Here is a 23,465-nt window from a genome sequence, read left to right on the forward strand (position 1 = left end):
ATTACCGTAAAAGGAGAAAAGTCACAAAAGTGAAAAATGTTTCTGGTCCGGGGGATTCCCTTATTCAGGTAATATTCACTAATTTCATGTTATCAGTCTGTGGTGTGCCAGTATTGGTAAATAGTGATATTATTTGATCTATTCTACGTTAAAAAATTTAACCCTGAGATGGATAAGTGGTTGATAAAAAATAAAAAAAAAATCCCGCGAACAATCAGAAGAAGCAGAAACAGACTTAAAAAAAAAGGACAGTATTTCATATTTTACCCAGAACAGCCCGCATCGTCTTCAGAACCAAACGGTAAGAGGCAAAAAATGTAATATATGCATCTGATTTTTGCAATATTCGCTGTGTTTTTGTATTGAATATAAATACAATAAATATTATAATAATATATCTCTATTACGATTTTTTTTCGAGGGGGGGGGGCGTGAAATATTTTAATTTTTGCAGAGGGGGCCCTGACATCCAGAAGTTTGGGAAGCACTGCATTAGCAGTCATGGTGATTTTTATTTTGTTTAATTCTTCCAACAGAAGGGAATTAGTTGAACAGACATAGTGGGCTGGGTATAAGAATTTTGATAATACCCATCTTCTGTGATGGATGATGGTATAAGGATGGATGGATGGATGTAACTGCCAGTGAAGGAAAGTTTTAATAAATAGAAAATTGAATACTGCCTGTAGAAGTGCAAATTATTAAAGTATCCAGAAAGGTAAGGATGTTATTAGATTCATATTCAATAGTGACTTGTAACTTGATACAGGCATACATGGAGTTTATTTTATCCAGAAATTGCAATAATTCTATCTCTGAGTCATCTACGAAGCAAAGCCAAATACAAGGTTGAGTAAATGGGACTGAAAAGTTGACTTTCCCAGATGTTCTATAAGACTACAGCTGGAGAGATAGAACTGCTCACTGCTGTTCCTGCAATTTGAACCATTTATTTCTGTTTTTGTTACGGTGAGTTTGAATGGTACATTTAACTGATCTGTATGTATTAAATTTATTATCTCTGACTTCTGGACAATTTTTGCAATCTGAAACAGTATGTAATCTATTTCAGCTAATGAAGTATTTGGAGAATGCAATGTCCATGATCATTTAGGCTTTCTCTTGAAGAAGGAATTTGTCACTGCTAAGGATTACTTAGTGCAAACTAAACTAACTTTTCTTCTCTGAGGTTTCAAGATCCAAAGCCATATTGTCCACTTGATGCCTCTTCAAATGGCTTCTGGCCTATTTAAGGTACTAAAATTCCCCATAATCACTAACTGAATGTGACTTCCTCCATTTACTGCAGCATATATTATGTTGCTGATGTTATCAACTTCAGTATTACTATGAGAGACCTGGATTATGGTCATTGTGGAACCTTTAGATGTTTTAACTTTCCAAGAGGCTATGCATTCAGAGTATCCATTATTATGTTAATGTTTGATCATGAACACCACTCGATACTGACCTTTGGTTTCTCAAATATGATAGAACAAGTTTCCACTCTTCAAATCATTTATCTGTTCTGAGTTTTTCCTTATTTTTGCAAGGCCTAAAATGTCTAATTTGTTTTCCCTCCCTCTCCAGCTCTTTAGTCTGCTATCTGTCACATGAGTGTTCTTAAAATAAGGGTTGACACAAATATTTTCAAAGACCTTGCCCTAGCAATTATAGGTAATCATTTGATTGCTATGCATATCAAGTATGGAGATTTTAGCATATCTTTCATGAATTGGTCTATGCCTAAATCACTTATGAAACCCTTGTTATTTAGAGCAAAGGTCGAAGCTGATATGAGAGTATTGGTTTTTTTGGCTTCATGTAGGAGGGTGGATCTGCTCTTTGCAGACTCTTTGATCAGTCTGGCCCTAATTCTGAATATTTTTACAAATTGTTTATGTTAGTATGTTTATTAGTTTTGTTTTCATAACACGCATTGTCGGCACTTGCGATATGCCCGTTATGGAATTGTTTTGTCCAAGGTGATATGTAAAGAAGTTAAAAAATTGATGTACTTTCTAGATTTGATCTTTGTATTACTTAAAAGAATTTGATTGTGGTTTGAAATATTAATTTGTGTTTTATGAAGACATTCTCTTTTCGCTAACGGATACAATGTGTCAGCCATTTTACAGTACTTAGTTTCTGACTTTCGTGGAGTGCACATGCTCGCGGAGGAGTTTTATGGAGTGATTGACAGCTGACAAGAGAGCGTTCGGTATCTGGGTAACGGCTGTAAACAAGAGGGCGTTCGGAAGGAATTGAGAATACAGGCCGGGGGATTTTTTAGGTTCAGAGGAACTTAAGTTTTATTGTGACAGTCGGAAGAAAATTAATAGTATATTCCGAAAAAGGAATCGTGGAACTATTAAGTTTTAATGTGGATAAATAAAAGGGAAATATTGCTATAGATCGTTTTAAAAGGATTATTGGAGGAAACGCTAATTGGAAGATTTATAGTAGATTCCAAAAGGAAATCATAGAACTGTAAGTTTTTTTAAAGTGGAAAAGTTAAGACTATCATTAAGTATTGTGAATAAAAGAAGAATTTGCTATTTACATTCTAAAGGAATGTTTGAGAAAATTTTGATTAAGAAGTTTCATCAGTATTAAGGACGCCTGATCTGACTATTATTTCTACTAAAAAGAGACAGAATTAAGTCAGGAAGATTTTTATGTGTGCTACATGAGTGATGAAAAAGGATCCTGTAAAATGAAGAATAGAGTCATATATCTTCTGAAAAGGGCCTTGACAGAGAGAGAGAGAGAGAGAGAGAGAGAGAGAGAGAGCAACTGGCTATGAACATTTTGTCATTTTGAAAACAAAGTGTTTAGTCTTAAGTGTAAGTTTATTTTAAAAAGGCCTTGGATCCAATTAATTTGTAGTTATAGTTATGTAATATTGTTTAAAGTGTATATATATTGTTTTAGTTTTATTAAATGTGTTTATTTTGTATTTGGTCTTGAGTCAGTGATTAATTGGATTCTGAAAGAAAGAGTTAAGATCATTGCACCAATTGGAGTGAACCCTTGTGCACATAATAAAATATAGGTACACTCAGAATAAAAAAATAATTGTTAGAAACAGAGATCATCTCTTTGGTAGGATTAATAAATATAATATATATGAATACTCTATCTATATAAAAATCCACCAATTATTAACAAAACCCTTGTTATTTAGAGCAAAGGTCGAAGCTGATATGAGAGTATTGGTTTTTTTGGCTTCATGTAGGAGGGTGGATCTGCTCTTTGCAGACTCTTTGATCAGTCTGGCCCTAGCATGGCTTAAAGTCATACCCCATAAAGCTCTCCGGGTCAGAATATGCAAATCCACTCATAAGGTGCTAATCCATGAGGAGGTTGTGAATATCATATTGGAGGCTTAATGGATTGTATACAGCACTCAGAAAGGATTAAAACAGAATTTAATACTTCCTATATATTTCGTCTCAGTAAATGAGACATCTTCAGGGATTACAAAAAAAACTAATGTAACATCAAAAACAAATACCACACAATACTAAGCCCAACCACGTGGATGACACTAAAGTCCTATCTAGGTGGAGCGCCCTCTAAGGGCGGTTGTAGGTGGCCTGGAATGTAAAGTGGGACCTCTGGTGATAAGCGTTTCCCAAATCTTAGGAAGCTTAATGCAACCATATTATTGAGATTTGGTTGGTTCCTGAGAGCTGCTGCTGATTCTAAGAATAGTCTCTCTTTTTTGAATTTGAGGTGGTGGAGCATGGTGGTTTTTTCCCATGACATCCTGTGGGTTGTATCCAAGACATGGTCAGCCAAGCCTGACTGACAATAGTTGTGTTTGCGGATGTATGACTTATGTTCCTCCAGGCGGATAGTGGCTGATCTGCCTGTCTGTCCAAAGTACGCCAGTTTACATGAACAGGATACTTTATAGACTCCAGGCACTGAGAGATGAGGGAGCTGATCTTTTGTAGAGCAGATAAGGGTAGCAAGTTTGCGGTGGGGCTTAAATGCTGTGTGTAGGTTGTACTTTTTTAAAATCTTGGCTATTTTTTCTGATGTGCAATGGATGTAGGGTATGGTGATGGCATTTCTAAACTCTTTCTGAAGAGAAGACCGAGGAGAGGGGGAGGACCTGATTATTTTTTTAATACTGTGATCACTGTAGCCATTGGAGAGGAAAGTGTTGTGTATGTGGTCAAGCTCAGTTGTAAGGGTGGTTCGACTGGAACAAAGATTGTGGGATCTCTTGGTAAGAGTTTTAATAATGCCATATTGTTGAGGGAGTGGTGGTGGGAGAGTTTGTGAATGTACCTGCCTGTGTGTGGGTTTTCTATATACAGTGAAGGAAAGTGTACCGTTGGGAAGGCATGTAACTAAGGTGTCTAATTACATGCCTTTTCCTTTTCCATTGTAAACTGGATTCTTGGATGTAGGCTGTTGAGGTGACTGCGGAAAGAGTCTAATGTGTCTGGGCCATGAGGCCAAATAGAGAACACATTGTCTACATATCTTAGCCAGATAGAAGGTTTCAGAGGGGCTGAGTCTATGGCTCATTTTTCAAATTCTTCCATATAAAATTTGGCAAGAGGGGGTGAGAGGGGGGGGAACCCATGGCAGTTTCCTCTATCTGCTTGTAGATTTTGTTCTTCCAAGAAAAATACAAAGGAAAAGAGATCTAGGATGTCAGAAAGAAAAAGTTTTTTAAGAGTGTTAACGTATCAATTAAGGGAATATTGGTAAACAATGAGGAGATGTCAAAGCTTACTAATATGTCTGTGTTATTTAAGGTTAGATTTTCTATGAGGGTTTTAAAATGGGTAGAGTTTTTTATATAGAATGTGGAAAGTCCAGTGAGGGGGGATCAGAGAACTGGCCAGCTGTTTTGACAGCTTATAGCAAAGTGCATTAGCGACATCTACTATAGGTCTTAGTGGGGAATTAGGTTTATGGATTTTTGGTAAACCGTATATTTGGGGGGGGGGGGAGGTTTGAGTTTTTTGTGATTTCTGGTGGCCTGGAAGACACTTTTTTAAGTAAATTTTTTTAATTTTTTAACTTGTGTTTTTGTGGGGTCGTGTTCCGGGGTGTAGGTAGAGCGATCTCAGAGGATAATCCCCATTTTGATTCCCAATATGATGTCCTCACAGCACTTAAGCCTCTACACACGGAAAGGTTGTGAATAATATAGCTTTGAATGCACAATGTATTCCATAGAACTTCCACAGATTTCCTCAACTTAAACAAATAACTCTGCTAATGCCTTTTATTCCTCAAAAAGAGTAGGCAAGGTCATTTAACTTTCTGATGATTGGTAGATTACTTAAAACTTCAAAATATTAATGTTCATAGGAAACATTAACTTTAAACCTTAAATAAAAAGAAAAACTGAAATTGAAAATAAATTAATCTTTACAAAAATTAATACCCAAAGCAGTTTACTTACAGGTTTGGTAATCCAAATCCAGTTCAGCTTGGCTTTCAACTTGTCCTTAATTCCCATATATTTATTTTCATTAGGCACCTGTATAGGAAACTATAAAAAAAACATTATTAGTAAACTAGATATTATAATAATATTTTGGAATAACTAACTAAATTGTGAAATTAATTGTAAAGAGCATATATAAAGGGGAAGTTTAATTATGGGGATAGAGTGGAAATTAGAGATATGGAACAAAGAAAGTGAATTCTTTGAGTTTCTGAGGGATAACCCTCTTGGTAGATCGTGAAGATAGATTTAGCAACTTCAGGTTTTAGCACACTGGATTGGCAATGGCTTATTTGGGAGGTAGCATAAATAAAGAAATAAAAGTTAAAAGATGAAATAAAAACAGAGGCCAGAGCAGCTGAATAAAGATTCAAGTTTAGCTACACCATGAGATGATGAACTGCAAGATAAAGAGGCTGAGTGTGCATGTGGATTGGTTAAAAGATATTTGAAATGTGCAATATTTAACTGCACATAATAATAACATCATCATCATCAAATTCCTGCCATGTACCCTCAAGAGGTGTACAGGATATGATAGTACTACATGAAAAATTTACATCATTACTAACTTAATAGAATCAAGTTAAGTTACTATCAAGTTAAAATCTACAATAGAGTGATACTCAATAAAACAGAACTTTACTTAACACAAAAAAACAAGCTGGATTTCTAAAAAAAAATGATGTACAATAGAACAGACACATTGTATCAGAAGAATCATAGAATGTTCACGTGATGAAAACTTACCACTAATTTTAATCTTTATAATCATCCATATCATCATCAAATTCCTGACATGTACCCTCAACAGGTATACAGGATATGATAGTACTTCATGAAAAATTTACCTCATTACTAATTTCTTATCTACAATTTTCCTCCAAATCAGTCTGTTACTTGTCAAGACTCCAACATTATCAGATCTTATATTTCTATCGTCTAAGGCACTTTGAACCGTACAATCCATCTATATCTTGGTCTTCCTCTGGGTCGTTTTCCTGCCAACCTGGCTGAGAACACTTGTTTTGCTAATCTTTCCTTGCTCATTCTGTTTAAGTGATCATACCACCTGAGATCAGTTCTGCTATCGCATTCCTGGATGCCGACAATGTCAAGTACTTTCCTAATATCCTTGTTTTTAATATGATATTACCATTGATGCCATCTGTTAACACCTCTAATCTTTCTCAGGACTCTCATATCTGCAGTCTCTAGTCTTTGATTAAGTTCTTTACTTCTGACCCAGCTCTGAGATCAATAAGTTAAAACTGGTTTGAACACTGTCTTGTATACAGCTAATTTAGTGTTCTGACTAATTTCTCTCTTATTCCATATGAATTTATTCAATTGACTTCCTACTATACTAGCTTTGTTGATTCTGTTGTCTATTTCCATATTTAATTTACCACCTTCACTAAAAATCGTACCTAAGCAGCTGAAATGTTTTATTTGTTCCACAGGTTCTCCATTCACAATATAGTTGATATTTTCAACGATTCTGCCTATTTTCATTGTCTTTGTCTTTTTATTGCTGACCTTCATACCATATCTATTACAACAGTTATTCAATTTAGTCAGGGAATCTTGCAGACTTGTAGCAGATTTATTTAGAAGTATAACATCATCCGCTAAAGCAAAGAGCTGACATTAACATCTCCAATTTTGATATCAAGTGTAATACCGCATTCCTTCATAATGTGATCGATAAAGATAATGAATAACAGATGGGATAATGTACATCCTTGTCTGACACCAGATTTAACATTAAACCACCTTCCTGTACTTCCTTCAATTCTAACTGCTGACTTACAACTCAAATAAAGACAAAGTATTGCTTGATATAATGCCTCACTGACACCATATAATTGTAGGGTATTGAATAGCTTCTCTCTTGGCACCTTGTCATATGCCTTTTCCAGATCGACAAAACTTAAATACAGATTTTTATTATATTCCCATAATTTCTCAACTATTTGTTGTAAAGTGAAGATCTGATCCTGACAGCCTCTATTTGGCCTGAATGCAGCTTGTTCTTCACAAAGCTTTTCTTCCACAATTCTTCTCAACCGTTTCTCAAGTAACGGTTGAGAAGAATCCAGGAACACTCAGTAGGGAAATATCTCTGTAATTCTCACATTCAGTTTTATTTCCCCTTTTTATATATGGGTTCTATGAGAGCTCTACTCCAATCATCGGGAATTCGTCCCTCTGTCCACGCCTTCTGAACTATGCAGTGCAGCCACTGTAAGACTTTTATACCTCCATACTTGAGCATTTCTGGCCGAATATCGTCTACTCCTGCCTTTCCACACTTCAAGACTTTGATGGCTTTTTCTACTTCAAGTATGGATATATATTCCTGACTGTATGCCTGTTGAGTGTTTTTTACCACTGTGCTGTCATCACTGCTTGTTTCATTTAGCAGTTTTTCAAAGTAATTATTCCATACTTCAAGGATATCTTTTTCTCCTGTTTTCATGTAACCATTATCATCTTTAACTCCTTTTACAGCACTCTTTTCTCCATTTCTAAGCTTCTTCAACAACCTCCAGAATATCTTACTACCTTCTTGATATTTATTTTCTATGTTCTTGCCAAAGTCCTCCCATGACTTTTGTTTTGCTAGTTTTACACAGTGCTTAGCTTTCTTATATTTGTCTCTGTATTCTCTAAGAGCACAAGCTGACTTATTTGCCAGGAACTTTTGATATGCTTTCTTCTTTTCCTTCATTGCATCTTTTACTTCCTGTGTCCACAATGGAGTTCTGATTTTTCTATCCTTGCAGACAACCTCACCACATGCCTCTCTGGCTGAATCAATCAGGGTTTTCTTCAAGGTATGGTTCCTGTTCTCAAACTCTTTCATTTTTTTCTTCAATAATCTTTGTGTATTTTAGTCTATAGTTCACATCTGAGAGCTGCTCGACTTTTATTTGCTGTAAAACTTTCTTACATGTTATTCTTTTCAATACGAAATTCAATTTTATCCAACTCAAGACTAAATAGTGATCACTTCCAATTTCAAATCTTCTGTATACTCTGCTGTCCTGCACCAGGTCTCTCCATGCGAATTTATGCACATTTTTATGTTGGAACATGGTGTTAGTAATAACCAGTCCATGTCCTGAGCAGAAATCCAACAGGTATTTGCCATTATTATTAGCTTTGCTCTTTTCACCAAATTTTCCCCAAATATTTTTGTATGTCTCACACTCACTTCCTACTCTGCTATGTAGATCTCCAACAAGGACCAACTTTTCCTTTTTCATTGTGTCATTAGCTTTCTCTAAAGCATCAAAAAATTCTTCCACTTCTACCTTAGTAGAGCCTTCTGTGGGACCATAGGCACAAATAAGTCTCATTGTCCAGTTCCCCATTCTGATATTTGTCCATATCATTCTACTTGAGACTGCCTGCCATTCAAGAAGATTAGCCTCATATTTAGTGTTGAATACTATAGCTACTCCTTCTTTTCCTTGATTGTCATTGCCTGAATATAACATTTTGTATTAATTGCTCAGAAAGATCTCACCATTATTGTCTTTTTTGTTTCTGTCACCCCTATTATATCGATCTGGTACTTATCTAATTCCTCAGTTAGCTCCATTTCTTTGCCATTCAGGCTTCTTATGTTGATAATACTGATCTTTAACTCTGGTGATATTGAGTTGGAGTGTGTTTTAGGGTTTGTTCCAGTAGCTGACTTTTCGCTGTTCACCGTGGTTCCCTGGCGAAAACAATGGGGGCCTTGTTTAACTGAGCGACTCCCCAGCCGGCATGAAATTTTGTCATGTTGTACCATCATTTTGTATTTTGGTTTAAGCCAATAAGAATACAATTTGGTCGGCTAAATCCCAAATTGCCAGTCCATCCTCATTCATTCAGTATCCAGGTAGAGATACCCAATAGGGTGCACCATGAGAAGGTTTAGGATTGGACATTACGTCAGAAGCCCTGGTCGGTTCTCCGCATTCCTCTAAAGGCTATATGGAAGTTTCCTCTCATTTATAGAGCTTTGACTCTTAAGCACCACATAATAACAATTAAGACAAATAAAGTAGCAATGAAATGAAGAAAATGAGAAATTAACTATGCAAAATATATGTAAGCTATGTAAGATGGTATTAATCAGATGCAAAAGGAATATAATATAAATGTGAATGCTAGGAAAATGCAAGTATGGTAAAGAATGGAAAAGCATGATATGAGAGGTGAATGACTAGTCAGACCAGAAGAAATCTAAGGAAGTTTTCTGTTATGTGGCAAGTAGAGGAACAATTACAAAAAAATTGTGACAGCTGCAAAGTGAGTGCTGTAGTTAGCAGAATTCTCTAATGAACACTTTGTCAGTTTTTTCATACTGATGAAACTGATTTTGTGACTAGGCCATAGGACAAAAGGTTGGGTCTTTAGGAATACTAGGGGAACTAGAAGTGAATGAACCAGAGGTACATAAGGTGTACATGGGTCAGCCTAATGTTAATGAAGTTGTAGGATTGGATGATATATTACTATGTTATTTTAGGGAATATGTAACATTCGATTATATCCTTGGCTTAGTTGTTTAATGAGTCTTGCCACAGAAAGGATTCTGACCAAACAGAAGGAAGCAAGTTAAGTGCTAATGCCCAAAAGTAGTGTCACAGTTTAGTTTCCAATTAAAGATTGGTCTATATGAAGTGCTACCCCATAGCTAGTAACTTGTTGCTGCTATAGGCATTGGTGTATTGGTTGTTTGTTGTGTTGCAATTATAACTTGCATGGTGTTTTCATGCAGTTTAGTTGCTTGGTTGTTTGTGTTCTGTGAGTTTTGAAATGAGTGATATGAAAGAGCAAACAGTTTACATCAAGTTTTGCTGAATGGTCTCTGAAGCAAGTTAAACAAGATTAAACCTGCTTCAGAGAGCACTGAAATATTATAAAACAAATACTGTTAGGAAAAGTCTATGATTATATGTCCAAAAAAAAAGTCAGGTGATCCAGTGAAACATCAACAGCATTAATAAAGAGGAATTAATTTCTGAAGACCAAACTGTTGCAGCAATATTATTTAGTTGTTCTTTGATATTTAAGGCAAGATATTCACTTGAAAAGTGCACACTGCTTCACAACACAATCTGATCACACAGCATCTGCAGTTTTTGGCCTAGAACAATACAGTTGTGGTCTCTCATCCTCTATACTTCCCCATAATGAGTTTCCCATGATGATTTATTTTTGTTCGCTAAGAAATTACAACAATAGGCGGACATTTAAGGACGTTTCCAGAAAGAATCACAGATAATGCTGACCAGAGTCATACAAAAGAGGACTATAAGCAGTGCTTCCTGTAGTGGCAGAAATTGGTGTATAACTTGGCAACTGCTTCAGTACTATTTTATGACAGAGTCTAATACAATGTTGCCACATTTGGTACTAATGTACCAGATTTGGTACAATTTTAACTAATAAAGTAAGGAAACAGCCATAATACATGGATAGTACCAAATCTGGGTTCAAACGATACTGAAAAAATATAATTCTAATCTATCTGTTCAAAATTCCACGTACAAACTTTGAGGGGCGGTAGAGAACATCAAATCAACCATATTCACATAGGAAAGCGCGACTGGAAACACCACCCAAAAGTGATAGGTGGTGCTGTTCGCCAACGCTCCAGGTGAGCAATTCTTCATACGACAAGCTTTCGATGTCATATGAAGAACTTGTGTCATTTTACGAACGCTGAGATGGCAGACATGCACCTCGTTTACCATATTATGTATCCAACTACTATTGAACTGTTCAGTTATGCCTAATAAAGTTTTTTACATTACTTACTGCCTTGTCTTATTTCTGTATCTTTGTATGCCTGTTAGTACCTTTCAATGGCATTTCTGGTCATGCTTTCCTCTGTGAATATGGTTGATTTTGATGTTCTCTACCTCCCCCTCAAAGTTTGTATGTGGAATTTTGATATATACATAGCATACTCAGAGCTACCAGCTTACCAGGAATAGTTTTTATTGCATTTGGAACTTTTTAGTTATTAAGTCTTTATTTTATTTATTTAGTTAATAAGCCATTTATTTGGGGCAAATATTGAAGAATGGAAGCAAATCGAGAACATAACTCAAAGTTGTTTCACTTATTTGAGCCACCTTGCCACTTTATCAGAACAGTGACTGTAGGTGGCGCACATGTAGTGAGGTGAATAGAAAGTGTTGCTGTCAGTCAGTACAGGGATACAGAGTAGAGAGGATGCACATATTTTGATAGTGTAATGATTCTACTTACAGTCAGGGCCGTACATACACTTTTCCTGAGGCAGGCAGGGCCTGAGGAAAATGTTCTGGGTCTTCCCTCAGTGTTCAGGGCCTTTAAATTGGCCCTGATTTTTCAGGTCCCCCAGCTAGAGCCTCATGCACCTATGCATAAGTACAGCCCTGCTTACAGTGACTGCTAGGTAGCATACTTCTGATTAAAACAGGTGTGTGTTAATTTTTTAGTAAAAAACTTAACAAACAGCGATTTAATTTTTTTTGGTTTTTATAAGGCCCCCATCAAGATACCAAGGAACAATCTAATGTTAGCAAATAAAATAGTCTTTCTGGACAAAATAAAAAAAAAAGCCAACTGTCTAACACCAGTCATCATTAGCTGGCAGAGATAATCAGTGTTCGAAAATCTTCAACCTTACGTTTGTTAGGCAAGCAGGACAAATTGCGAGAAGGATAGGCATCACACAATGGACAACAAGGAAAATCCTAAAAACAGAAGAGAGAAAGTAAGTATCCAGATATTGAGGAGACTCTAGTTCTCTATTGTAAAACTGAAAGAGGCATGCATGTTAATTGTTAAATGTTAAAAACCAAATCAGAAGTGTTAGCTAGAAAGCTGGGCCATGTGAGCTTTAAAGCTACAGAAAGTTGGTTATAATAATAGAAAATCAGACATGAAATAAAATTTAAGGTACACGGTGAGAAGGACAGTGCTAATACTGTGAGGGCTGAACAGTGAAAATCAACTAAACTACCCGAATTGCTGCAGAAGTCCTGATGAAATCTATGATGCTGACAAAACAGCATCATAGATTCATCTATTTTACCACGCCACACCAGATGGTTACTTTAGTTATAAACCTGCAGCGCTGTCAGGTTAAAAAAAATAATTCTTTGAATTCTTTCTGTTATTTTTTGGAATGGATGAGTTGGGATGCAGTGAAATTCAAGAAAAATTCTGCTTTTGGACAACTGTGACATGGGAATCAAAAAATTTAAAGACGTATCGCAGAAGGCTGGTACACTACATCCTTGAAACAATTGAAGAAAATCTACTGACATCATCTTCAATGGCCAAAGAAATCAACACAAAGGTTACCATTTCACAGACAGTACAATTTGTTGCAGATAGTTAGTGAGAAATAAGCAGCAGCATAATTCAAAACTGCTTTATTCATAGTGGTTTTAAGAATTCAGACCAGGAAATGCCAGACATGACTGATAATCAAAATGAAATAATTTTGGAACTGCAACATGTCAGAAACTATGAAGAGTTTTATGCATTGACAATTACCTTCAATGTTACAATCAGAGGCAGACTGGATCTAAAAATATTGGCTGTCAGGAGACAAAGGGAGCCCACTCACAACTATAAGGCTATCATTTAATTTTTATAAGAAATAAATAAAATTTTCAAAAAATACATAAGTGGAAAAAAGGTACAGTTACACTTTTTTCGAAATAAATGTATATTTTTTTACTAATTCCGTGCAGTTAGCCTAGTGGCTGTGCAACCATAAGCTTCGGGAAGGAGTGTCCTAGGTTTGATTCCTGTTGGTGACATGAGGAGCTGAAGGATCTTCCTCAGCCATAGCCAAGTTAGCCAGTCTTGGGCGTGGACAGTAGGGTTTTTTCCCCAGTTTATCCTGGGGGTTTTCATCCTGCAAAGGAGGCAAATCGGCCTTGAACTCAATATTACAAAACATAGGATACACCGGGCATAGGGCTGACCACCTTATCCTGTGAACGGTTTGAGGTCCGATGATTAACAAAACCCTCGACACTGAAAGGTTAAAGAGGGTAAAGAAGATGAGATGATGAGATATATTGTACATATTACTGGCAGTATACAGTAGATACTAAATGTAAATACAGATTGTTATAATTGAATTTTTAAATTATTTAATTTTTTTAAAATTTTAAATAAATGGTGGATATTTTTTAAATAGTTTGCTTGTACTGAACATTTTACATATTAACAGGTTGTTCAGAAGCATATTTCATGCAGTCCACTATATTAAGAGCAATCTTTTGAATTCACTAGATGATTATGTGAATCTGTCAATAATTACTTCTGCATCCAGTTCATCTAGCAATTCCTTTTCAATGGATAGCAACAATTATGATTCCAAGTTCTCTTCAGACAGTGAATTTCTTAGCCTTGTCTTTATGATCATTAGCTTTGAAAATGTCCTCATTGGACTTGAGTAACTGACAGTGTGCAGATAACTTTATAAAGTTCATAAAGGTTATCATATGCCTTGTCATGAAGTCTGTTGGATGCCAGAATTTTTAGTACACACGATGGGCAAGTGCTACAAATTTTACACTTGTTGCAACTGGAATCCATATTCTCACCATTATTAAGCAATAGCTTTAATACATCAAAGTTCAAAGCAAAAAGAAAACAATTCCAATATTACTTGATCTTTGCTGATTTGTGGAGACAGCTTAATAATGCCTTCCAATGCTTCATCTTCAAAGCCCTTCACTGCAATAGGCAGTGAAGGGCTAAGTCTCTATACAACCAGGATAAGTCTTTATACAACCTTTTGTGTTGTACAAAGCATGAATCTAGTGACTGGACAATGCCGTCCATTATTAGGTTAAACAAATTTACTCGAAAATCAGCTAGAGAATCCGAGGAATTTCCTTCATCATCTACAGGTATAAGCTCATCTGCCATTCTTTTCTTCTTCTTCTGCCTCTTAACTGGCAATGCTGTTTCCAAAGAGTCGATTTTCAATGTCTGATTTTCATCCATATTCAACTGTAAAATCTTCTTCTCTGTTCCTTCAACTTTGTTGTAGCTGAATCTATTAAACTCCATGCAATAAATATATCTAAACCACTTGTCTGTAAATAACTTGATAATGGAGGGGGCTGTAGTTTCAAATATATACAAGTAAGTAAATGCTGTCAATACCGTTAAGAACTTTAGAAGACTTTGAAGCAAAGCATTTGCTTCTTGTTTTGTTTTTGCATCAAACTTGTCTGAATCTTGTATCATTGATAAGCATGTCAATAGATTTACAAAAGTACTGACAGTGGCAGCATCAGGAAGATTTTTTCCCCCACTTGGTTAGACTACAATAAATTTAGTTTAATCCTTTATCCAAGTGTAAGCAAACAAAGTTTGCACCTGAAGTATCTTCAGGACTGAGGTAACTCGTGGTAAAGGTGAACAAAGCTCTCATCACTCCTTGTCTTAGTATCTCCCATAATGCAAAGCACATCTCCTTGTGGACACGTATAATGCTATGCATTAAGGGAAGGACCACTACTCAGATGGGTTTCGATCTTTATTGAATGTTCAAGTACAGGTCAAACTTCAAAAACTCAGTGTTCTCCTCAGTAACAGGCACACCCTGCCACTGAGAAGAACTCTTAGCGTTGGTTCTACCCCGTGGCAGGCTCACCCCCACCACCAAGCAGACCCACTCATTTGCTCATATGTCATCTGAGGGGTAACAGCAACAGCCGTGCCTCAGTTAACTTCATGGGCTACAGCATTGCCATCATTACCTCTCCACCCAGGACCTGGGTGACAGCAATAGCCAAGCCTCAGTTAAAAATTCATGGACTACAGCATGCCATTCATCACCCAAGCTTCCAATCGGTTTCAACCTTTAGTGAGGTCTCGTCAGTGGGAGCCAGACCCAAAGGCGGTGGGTGATACCAAGGTGAAAGCAATGGAGAAGTCACATTTACCGATACAAGTTCCCAAAAGGTGTATCACCTTATTAATAAATTACTCTGGATTTAGAGAAAGATGTTGGAAGTTTTTTTTTTCCCTCCCACTTGGTTAGACTATAATAAATTTAGTTTAATCCTTTATCCAAGTGTAAGCAAACAAAATTTGCACTTGAAGTATCTTCAGAACTGAGGCAACTCATGGTAAAGGTGGACAAAGCTCTAATCACGCCTTGTCTTAGTATCTCCCATAATGCAAAGCACATCTCCTTGAGGACACGTAAAATGCTATGCATTAAGAGAAGGGCCGCTACCCAGACCGGTTTCGACCTTTATTGAGGTCTCGTCAGTGGGAACCAGATCCAAAGGTCTGGTTCCCACTGATGGTCCTTTATCCAAGGTCCTTTGTCCAAGGATTAACCTAAATTTATTATAATCTAACCAAGTGGGAAAAAAAAAAACTTCGTTTACAACATTCCTTGTTCATGTGGTTTGATAACGGAAAAGATAATTCCAGGTTAGGCCTTCATTTCTCAAATACCAATCACAATATTGAATGGGACAAAAGTTCTATGCCATATTTAGAGGGAGACTTTCGTAACTGAAACTTCAAAGAAGCTACTGTGGTAATCCATTCAAAAGGCAGTCTCAATAGGAACCAAGGGATAATCCTTGCTGACATATGGAAGAAAGACCCTCATAAGATCACTTAGCACACCAGAATTCAACTTTGCTGCAAATTACAGAACGCACTTGCATAACAATGTCTGACATCACACACGCTCCATGCATTTGATGTTACATCAAATGCATGGAGCGTGTGGCAAGTGTGTGTCTTATGTATGCCCAGACGAAGCCAACAGTCAAGTTGGCGAAACTAGTTGGCTAAATGTGTTATTAAATTCTTCGGCCAATATATTCCAGTCTAATTTTATTATTGAATTAAAAGGTATCATTATTTATTGAACTTGCATTATGCGTATATATTACTATTTGAGACTGCAGCTTAAATATATTTACTCTCTAGTATTTTTATACTAATTTTATACAATGAAAGAAAATACATTATATTAAATTAAAGGGCATATGGCCACAGTACACAAAAATATTAATTAAATACATACCATTTATAAAACACATAAAACAGGGCCAGCACAAGGTGAAGAGTTAAACAAAGCACACTCAAACTGAGGCCAACGCAATGAAAACTATTTGCTATCTTTGCGATGTATGCAATAGCTCGATACAAAGTTGACTCTGGCTGCATGTCATTCCCAGGCTGGGATTCCCCACTAAGATTCATTGTGCAATCACAATATTAAGGATCTAAGCCTACATGACATATGCGTCAGCCTCACATAACCTGAATCAGAATCATTTTTTCAGATTATTTATTATATTCTTAAATATAAAATATCCTCGAAAAATGATTTTATTAAAATTTTTTATTAAAATAGTAATACAACTTAAATTTTAGTTGCATACAGTAATAATATTGAAACTTCTATTATATATTTTCAAGCCTACTAAAATGTCATTAATATTTTTAATATATTGTCTAATGTTTAAGGGGCTCACTTTATCAGGGGTCCACTTGCCATCAGACTAGCTGACACCCTGGCCATTCTGCCACTGGTTACAATGAAAATGAAGATTGTGAGGATGCAATTGTTGAACAAATTACAACAAAACATCTAAAGACCCTGGAAGACATGAACATAAACACATGAACATGAGCGAGTGACTAAGCCAAGAAGCCAGAAAATTTATTGCTGAATTATGATGCTACTTTATATAAGAAGGAAATGAAGGCAATCCTTAATCTGAATTAGACACCTGTGCTGATTTTGTTCAGTTGCAGTCTAGAAATGGAACACGTCAAGGATATACTACATATAACACCCATGTGTGTGTGTGTTTAGTTTTTTTTTAAATAAAAACATGGTAACATGGTATACAGAGGTATACTAAAAGTTTGTCTATTTTTAACTTTTTTGTGGTAATTTATATTTTTCCATAAAATTTTGCATAATTAGGGCAGCCACTTAATTGGGATAAAGTACTCTAGTCTTGATGCATCCTAATTAACTGGAATCCACTGTGCGTGCGTGCGTGTGTCCCTTAGTTTTGATTTCACAACTTCATTTTATTGTATTTTAGGTAATATTTGCTATTACTCTGTCTAATAAATTCAAATACAATTGCTTATAAAAAGATACTGAAGAAAAATGATTGGTTATTTTGCCTTGACCACAATTTACTGGCCGCCCTTTTTAGTGGATAACCAACAATTAAACACGTCCACTGTGCAAAGATCTTTATAACATTACTTCTACTACTACTACTAATCTACTACCGCTACTAAATTATTAGTATATAATAGTTTTTGTCTTATTGTCTTTTTTCCCCTTTTTTTTCAGATATAAAAATATAAATCATAAATCATCTCTCCAAAATGTATTCTCACAAATTAGAAGCCCAGAAAAGAAAAGAAAGAACAAGAGGAAAATGAAAACAGGGATCAACTTTTTCAATTTGGATTAAGTGTGGCTTCAAAACTTTTTTTCATTGCACTCACCTAAAAAATTGGAGCAAGAAGAAACTGTTGGAACCTCGTCTCCAAACAAGGAGAAGTTGATTTGGGTAATCACGCACAGTATTTTGTTTTGAAGGGGGTAGAACACGAAAATGGAAAACAGAAAGAAACAGACATACAGATGCACATGGAAGTGAATTTGGAAGATGAGTAGTAATCATAATTGACACTAGATGTATCATAGCTGGATTTTCATCTCAAAAGGAAATAGAAAAGTATGTTAAGAATGGTCGCATCCCTCTCCCTAAAACATTCCCAAAAGACACCTGAAATCAAGTTTTCCCAGAAAACATACTGAAATTTCAAGGCATCGATAGAGAACTATATGTAAGAGACTGACTTGTCTGGAGTCAACAGAAATAAGCTTTATATTGCTTTCCATGTTAATTATTTTGGCATAAGACAGTCAAGACTAGAACTTCTGCATCTAAGTCTGCACTGGTATCTGCTGAAACTGGGATTCTAATGGGAACTGGCAGAAACTTTCCTACAGGATCCCAAAACATAAAAATGGCAATAGTCACAGAGAATGTTACCTAGTTTGGTAACTAGAATTAGGAAGGTTCCTGCTGTCTGTGAAAGGAGTTGACATCATACATCATGAAAATTATGGAAACAAGTATCGTGTTTAAAACTTTAGTTTAATATAAACCAAAATAAACGCTCGACGTTTCGACCTTAATATTAAGGTCATCATCTGGAGTATACACATATATACAAAGAAACAAGCTGTACTACAATCTACATGGCATACTAAAGTTACTGACAACCATTACAACTATTGGCCTGACCTCTGGTAGAATAAAAAACCGTACTACGTCAAAGCTAGAGTCCTATTATCATTATCTATTAGGTTCTGAAATTAAATTAAGCTGGAGAGCAACATGTTTACAAAAAAAGGAAAAAAAAATTAATAAATAAAAATAAAAATTACTTATATAAGTATACATATAAATTACAACCAACTGGTATGGATAGTGGCCAATAAAAGCTGAAAAATTGCTTAGAGTCCTAAAGTCAGGGTTTGCTGGAAACTAAGTGGGCTGAATGTGTGCCATCCAAATTTTTGGGATTTTTATGCCACCATTATTGTTAACATTAGAGTGGTTAATCAAAATTTCATAGGCTTCTTTAAATTTCCGTTCCTACTAGGTTTTTGTATGATGTAATGAGCAAGTACTTTTCCAATCAATTTGTGTAGGTGTTAAGAGCATGATCTGAGAGGCCTGCTTCAACAAAATTGTTAAATTTAATGTGTCGTTTGTGCTCTTTTTTTTTACAGATAGGGATTGTACGTCCAGTTTCCCCAATATAAGGTAAGTTACAGGTGCAACAGATGCAATAAACTCCAGGATGTACTAATGGTGGGAGAGGATCCTTAGAGGAGTTGAATATGCTTTTTAATTTTAAATGCAGTTTAAAAGTTTAAAATGGTGTTATAATTGTGTAGGATTCTATTAATATTTTCTGATAACCCTTTAATATATGGGATACGTGGTTTTACTGTAATCTATATTATTTTTTGATGAAGTTTTATGAAGAACTTTATTAATAGTATTTTTTCTATATCCGTTATTTATAAATGTATTGCTAATAATTTTTAATTCTTGTTTAAGGGCTTGTTCATTAAAGCAAATTGTTATAGCTCTGCTTTTTGAGGGTATTAATGACTCCAAATTTTTGTGAAGGTGGTGATATGAGTTAGCATGTATATATTGGCCAGTATATGCATGCTAACTCATATCACCATAAACTCATAAACAGTGAAGGATAGACAGCCTGAGGGAAGATGTGTAACTAGCGTATCCAGGAAAGTGAGCGAGTTCTGATTTTCAATTTTAATAGTAAATTGTATGTGCTCATGTTGTTTGTTCAGGTGGCTAAGGAATCTGTTTAACATTTGGCAACTGTGTGGCCAGATAACGAAAACATCATCAAGATATCTAAGCCAAACTGTAGGTTTTAAAGTAAAGGAATCAAGAGAACGTTGCTCAAAAGCTTCCATATAAAAGTTAGCAACTGGGGGTAGAGGTGAGCCCATGGCAGTAACTTCTTTTTTGTAGGTAAAATTTATTTTGCCACACAAAGTAACCGGAACGTAGTACGTGGACAAAGGGAGCCATAATGTCGGGTGGAAATATGTTCTGTAGGAGAATTGTGTCACTAATTGAGACATTTGTGAAAAGGGTAGAAATGTGAAAACTGACTAATAAATCATCTTTGCTGAGTGTTATGTTTTTTAATTTTGTTTATAAAGTGTTGTGTTTTCTTTATATAGGAGGGGAGAATGACCTATGAACTCCTTGAATGTTGCCGCTAATTTCTTGGCTAGGTGTTGTCAAAAGAGTTGACATCATCTTAGAAGTGTCGTTCAAAATTGAAGCTGTGAAATGGTACAACCTTTTAAAGTGCATCATCGATGTTGCACTCTTCTTGGGAGAGCATGGTAGCATTTACTGGTTACCCATCAAATTGGTGATTCAAACTTTCTAGGATTCACTGAACTGCTCTCCAAGTGGGACTTCATCTTTCAGGAACATGTGCTAAGTGTACAGGAGTCACAGAAGAGGAGTGAACAGCTTCAAGTTCATTATCTGTCCCCTGACTCACAAAATGAATTTATCGCAGAATGCTCAAATCTTGTGAAACAACATAATTTGTTTGAGAGGCAATCTGCAAAGTACTTTGCAGTAATAGTAGATTCCACACTAGATTATTCCCATATTGAGCGAACATTTCTTTTGAGATATGTATTTTTAAAAGAAATGCAGTATGAGATTCAAAAAAGTTTTCTCAAGTTTGCAGATTGTAGCAACAAAAGAGGGGAAGAAATTGCTCAGTTGATAACTGATGCATTGAAAGAACATGCTATTCCTCTCATTGATTATAGAGGTCAAGCCTATGATAATGGGGCAAATATGGCTGGAAAATATAATGCCATAAAAGTAAAAATAAAAGAACAATGCTCAACAGCAATTCTTTCACCTTGCAGTAGTCACATACTCAACTTATGTGGAAATGATGCTGTTGAATGCATACCTGAAACAACAATCTTTTTTTGTAAGAATTCAAACTGTGTACTACCTGTTCAGTTCCAGTCCTTCCAGTACCAAGCAGCGGGAATTACTACAAAGATGTATTGGTTGTTCTCTTCATAGCATGTCTGAAACAAGATGGTCAGATTGTGTTGAATGTGTAAAACCTTTTGCAGCTCAACTTGCCTGGGATTAAATTAGCACTGGAAGACTGCCTAGAACTAAATTTGATGGCCAAAACAAGAAATGAAGTTCATGGAATTTTATTATACATGGCTTCTTTTGCCTGTATGTTAATGTCAGCTGTGATACAAAATATTAGCTGGCATAGATATTTGCAACAAGGTCATCCAAGCTAGAGATGCCACACTAGATGCTGAAGTAGCAAACATAGAAACTTTCCTGACAAAACTTTAAAACAACTGGAAATGCATGTGGAATGAAGCCAAATTGGTTGTGTCAAACCAAAATATAGAAATAAAACTCTCCCACAGATGTGATGGAGTTAGGTGCAAGAGGGCAAGACCACATGACAACAGCACACTTGATGCTCACTTGGAAGAAATGAATGACACAGATGATACTCCAGAAGAGGCCTACTTCAGAAAGTGTGTGATTTATGTTTTGGTAGACAATATTATAGCAGGATTAACTGTCCACTTCAATGCTATTAAGCAGTAGGAAGAAAAAAATTTGATTTCTTGTGGAAATATCTCACCATGTCCAAAAGTGATGTGGAGAGAAAAGTTTTATCTTTATCAGAGCAATATCCTGCTGACCTTAATAGTGACGACTTTGGAAAAGAAATGCAACATTTACCCTCAGTACATAAAACAAATTTTGTAAATGCACAGTTAAAGTCATTAAATCTGTTGAACTTGTTATTAACAGAGTACAGACTTGGTGACCTGTTTCAAATGTTTGTGTTAGCTTAAAAATACTATTAACAATTTCAGCAACAGTAGCTTTTGTAGAGAGAGAAGTCATTTAGCAAACTTAAGCTAATTAAGAATTATTTAAGGTCTACAAAGTCTCAGGATGTCTTGTGGATTTGGCAAGGCTAAGTATTTAATCAAACACTGCCAGAACAATTAACTTTCATGCTGTGATTCAAACTTTTTTTGCAAAAAAAGGTCAAGAAAGTACTTTTTTTAAAGTAAGTGGTAAGAGAGGAGCGGAGTTCACTCCGCTCCTCTCTCATCTTCCATACCCTTTTTAACTTTACAGGCTACAGCTCATGGCATAAAACAGTAATGAATAAAAACAGAATTACTAATGGAGAAGGGGAAGGGGTCCAAATGACACTTTGTAACCCCTCCAATAAAATTACTCTCCGAGGCCCTTTTTCATGCATACAACTAACAAACTTTATGAACCAAATGAGAGATTAATTCCATATCACAACTAAGTTCCTGTGTAGCATGACCTGTATCAACATAAAACGTTCTTAATTTCACTATATCTCTTCTTCTCTTACACATGGAAAGAAATAATGCTTCACCGTGTAAACAGAGAAGAATTAGTTTTATACCCTGCTTGATGAGTTCGCTCAATCACCAACTAGAAAGAGTTCTTTGTTTTATATGAGCATCTTTACAGTAGTTACTTCAAGTAAGAAGCTGTTGTGAGAATTAAACCAAAGGAAATTTCATAACTGCAGGAAAAGCTTAGAATCTTCCTAATTTGCTGTGTCTATATTGTCATTCAAAGCCATAAATGTGAAGACTTTCACCTGATAGTAGGAGAGCAACTTATTGCAGTTTATCCTTTTCCTTCTTCCTTACTTTACTTCCACTTGGTTCTTTCAATTCTACTAGTTTTCTCACTAAAGCTCTATGCTCCTTTAATTTTCCTCTCACTTCATCCTTTTTTCCCTTGTTCCCTTTCTCTGATTTGAGGATGTATGAAGTTTATATCTCCCTCTCTAATACTCACATGACTGGCAGAGAGAAAGAGACTGGTTGAAAATTTCCACAAACTCCATTTGGTCCTAGTTGTCACAAATGCATGTCACTAGTCTTGATATGCATATGGGCTTACATCTTGTGTGAGAGACTGCAGGTGAGCTAAAAGAAGTTAAATATTTCTATTTCTTTTCTTAATGCACTTTAAACTGAGAATTTTGTAGACTTAGGAATTTTTTTGTATGAATTTGAGCATGGAGAACTGAAGGTCCGTAAGCCTGAATAATTACCCCACCTCTTTTTTTTTGAAGTTCTTCTGGGGATGTCTGATCAGAAGAAACTATCATATGCTGTCTACAGGAAAATACTAGCACATACTGCATGTTACCTCCATGCTACACTAAACCACCTAGTATAAAAAAGAGGCATAATAAGAATCCTATGTAACAGGTTGCCAAGTAATGATAAGAAGCAGAATCAAGGAATAGTTTCTCT

General features: G+C 35.8%; 1 protein-coding gene across 2 annotated transcripts in view; it reads right to left on the reverse strand.

The window, feature by feature from the left end:
* Uqcc1 (Ubiquinol-cytochrome c reductase complex assembly factor 1) overlaps positions 1-23,465 on the reverse strand; it is a 145,103-nt gene that overhangs the window by 94,955 nt on the left and 26,683 nt on the right. For both annotated transcript variants that reach the window (XM_090405338.1, XM_090405337.1), the window contains exon 3: positions 5,435-5,524. In XM_090405338.1, the coding sequence (XP_090261464.1) occupies positions 5,435-5,524 (90 nt within the window). The remainder of the gene's footprint in view (positions 1-5,434; positions 5,525-23,465) is intronic.

This window comes from Typopeltis vanoorti, chromosome 15 (genome assembly GCF_054136105.1).
Source record: "Typopeltis vanoorti isolate ZY-2024b chromosome 15, IOZ_Tvanoo_1.0, whole genome shotgun sequence".
Taxonomy (NCBI): domain Eukaryota; kingdom Metazoa; phylum Arthropoda; class Arachnida; order Uropygi; family Thelyphonidae; genus Typopeltis; species Typopeltis vanoorti.